This window comes from Saimiri boliviensis, chromosome 8 (genome assembly GCF_048565385.1).
Source record: "Saimiri boliviensis isolate mSaiBol1 chromosome 8, mSaiBol1.pri, whole genome shotgun sequence".
Taxonomy (NCBI): Eukaryota; Metazoa; Chordata; class Mammalia; order Primates; family Cebidae; genus Saimiri; species Saimiri boliviensis.
In genome coordinates, this window is record NC_133456.1 from 17,118,495 (window position 1) to 17,120,983 (window position 2,489).

Sequence of the window (2,489 nt, forward strand, 5' to 3'; positions counted from 1 at the left end):
GTAAAATTTGCAAGAGTGATTTTTCTGGTGTTCTTTTGTATCAGATTCTCCATGCTTCTCTTAATTGAAGACTATGTTTTTCAAGCTATGGTTCATTATTGTTGTTACAAAATGAATTTGAATGGCAATCATCATTTTATTAAGGAATATAGTAAATTTAATTACACTAAAAAAGTGGAAAATATCAGAGACTATTGTACATAACTATTTACATTCCACGAAATTGTTAGTACACACACATCTCTGAACTAGGTCAAGACATAAGTATACTTAGTATACTTGGTTAAAATTAAAATATTTTGAAAAGACCATTTAAGGAAATGATCCTAGAATTCACCTGGAGCCTCCAGTTAGGCCTGTCCTTGTCCCAGGAAGGCTTAAAGCTCCGGGAGGAGAGCGAGCGAGTCCCCTGGTGAGAGGTTCGGGTGAGGGAAGCCCTGCCCCGGCAGTTCCCTCTGACCCTCCACCCAGCACATGGAGAATGGAAGACTCACCCATGTTGTCTCACTTTTTTACCTTTTAGGTATGTCTAGAAGTCAGTTTGGACAGGGACAGAAACCTCTAGACATGTTTTTCTGGGTGAATGAGATAAGTGGAGAAATCACCTACCCGCTGCAGAAGGCAGATGCACCTGCGGTTTCTCCCGAGAGCCCACAAGAGAAGCCCCCATCTCAGCCCAGGAGTGCACAGGGGGCCCCTGGCAGTCCCCAGGGCCCGCCTGCACAGAGGCCTGCCCCTGCACCTCCACCTAAGGCTTCTCCGAAAGACTCGGGCGCAAGAAACCCCCACTCATCTGCGCCGACCTGGGGCCAGGCCAATGCCGGAGGAGGGAGGAGCCCCCACCATTCTCAGCAATCCCTGTCACCATCTCATCACCAGGAGGGACTCTGCCCATACTAGGGCCCCTGGGACCAGCCCCTCAGCCACCGGTCTCCACCTTTCCTGTCAGCCCTTCTGCCCCCTAGGCCTTCAGCTGCAAGCTGAAAAATGTCCCTACTAAGAATAACTGGTTTCGTTTTGAATCTTAAGAGAATTTGGCCACAGTCTTTAAGCACCTTCCTGAGCCACCTGTGGACAGAGCGGCCCCACCTGTACACCAGGCTCTGCAGGCCCCACCTGCCTTCCCTGAAAGCACAGGCCTCACCCCAGGGGTCTCACAGAAATGCCCAGTGCTTTCAAGTCCAATACAATTTTACTTCGATTTTGACATAACGATCTCTAGAGCTTCCTTTCCCTTCCTTTAAAATAGCAAGCTGTCCTGGTATTTCACAATTAATTCTTTGGGCTTCTGACGTTGGTGTCAAAGCAATATGCTTAGTTTCCAGCCAGCGCCTGAGGACCTCCTTGGGTGGGGATGGAAACAAGCCAGGATGACTGGGATCTGCAGGCCTAGGGTCCCCAGGCTTGGGGACAGCTCTCAGGGCAGGGAGGAGCTGGGGTCCTGCATGGAGCTCCCTTCTGAGGTAGCCTGAGGCTGGAGGAAGCCAGCAGGGGACACCACCCTTTTCGGCAGAGTCACCCAGCTCTGTGCTTTCTCTGGGCACTGCCTCTCGGCCCTCCAGGCATGGAGTGACTCAGGCAATGTGGGAAGTGGCCCCCTCACAGACCTGGCCCTCTGGATCAGGCTGGCTGAGAGCTGCAGGAAGCCCCAGGGGTGCAGGAATGTGTCCTGGAGGAAGGACAGGCTTGGCCTGGGCACACGGAGTGACCTGGTTTGAGGAGGAGCTGCTGGAGAAGTTACTGGTGTCCCTGAACAGGTGCCAGGTGGCTCCAAGTTGTACCAGAGCAGCTCCAGGTGACATGTGTCATCAGGATGGACTATGAGTACCCCAGGAACACCAGAGAGGAGTGGCGCACGCAGAGCAACATCAGCTCAGAAGCTGAAGCGCAGCCTGGCCGGCACCTCGGCGCCTTAGCCGGACTCGCAGCACGTTCTCGGCTTTGCCAGTGGGACACTGTGCCCAGTCACATGGAGCTTGAGGTGCTGGGTGTCAAGGAAGTGGACTTCCAAGGGCAAGGAAGAGCAGAGCTACCCAAAAGAGGAGACCCTGGTGCTCCCGGCTCATGGGTGTCTAACCACGGAGTCCTGGTGGAGAAACACCTCCCCTGCCCCTCAGCAGGCTGTACCAGCCCAGACCTGGAATCATCACACCTAGGTGCCTCCCAGGTCTCATCTGATTCTTGGTCGGACCCAGGCCTCCAGGGCCCTTCATCCTAGGTGGGGCAGGTCAGAGGTCAAAGGTTAGGGTGGCTCTGTGTCTCTTTCTGACTAGGGCTTCCAAGTTATTCCAGGAAATGGGCCCATGGAGGAACCTGACCCTTCTGAGAGTTCTCTGAGCTGGGTGCACAGGCCTGGGGTCCAGTCTCAAGTCGGCCACTATGTCCTGTGACTGCAACAGGATTCTACCTATCTTGGCCTCATTCTCCCTCCCTGCACAGTATGGGAGTGAGCGAGCCAGTCTGTCAAGCCTGCAACCTACAGTTTGTGA

The 2,489-nt window shown here is 53.6% G+C and overlaps 1 protein-coding gene across 1 annotated transcript; it reads left to right on the plus strand.

Moving 5' to 3' along the window:
• Window positions 1-525: 525 nt before the first annotated feature.
• CUNH3orf86 (chromosome unknown C3orf86 homolog) lies at window positions 526-1,277 on the plus strand. Its single transcript, XM_039477578.2, is given in 2 exon segments — window positions 526-832; window positions 835-1,277. Coding segments are annotated over 2 exon segments (501 nt in total). The 3' UTR covers window positions 1,029-1,277.
• Window positions 1,278-2,489: the final 1,212 nt, after the last annotated feature.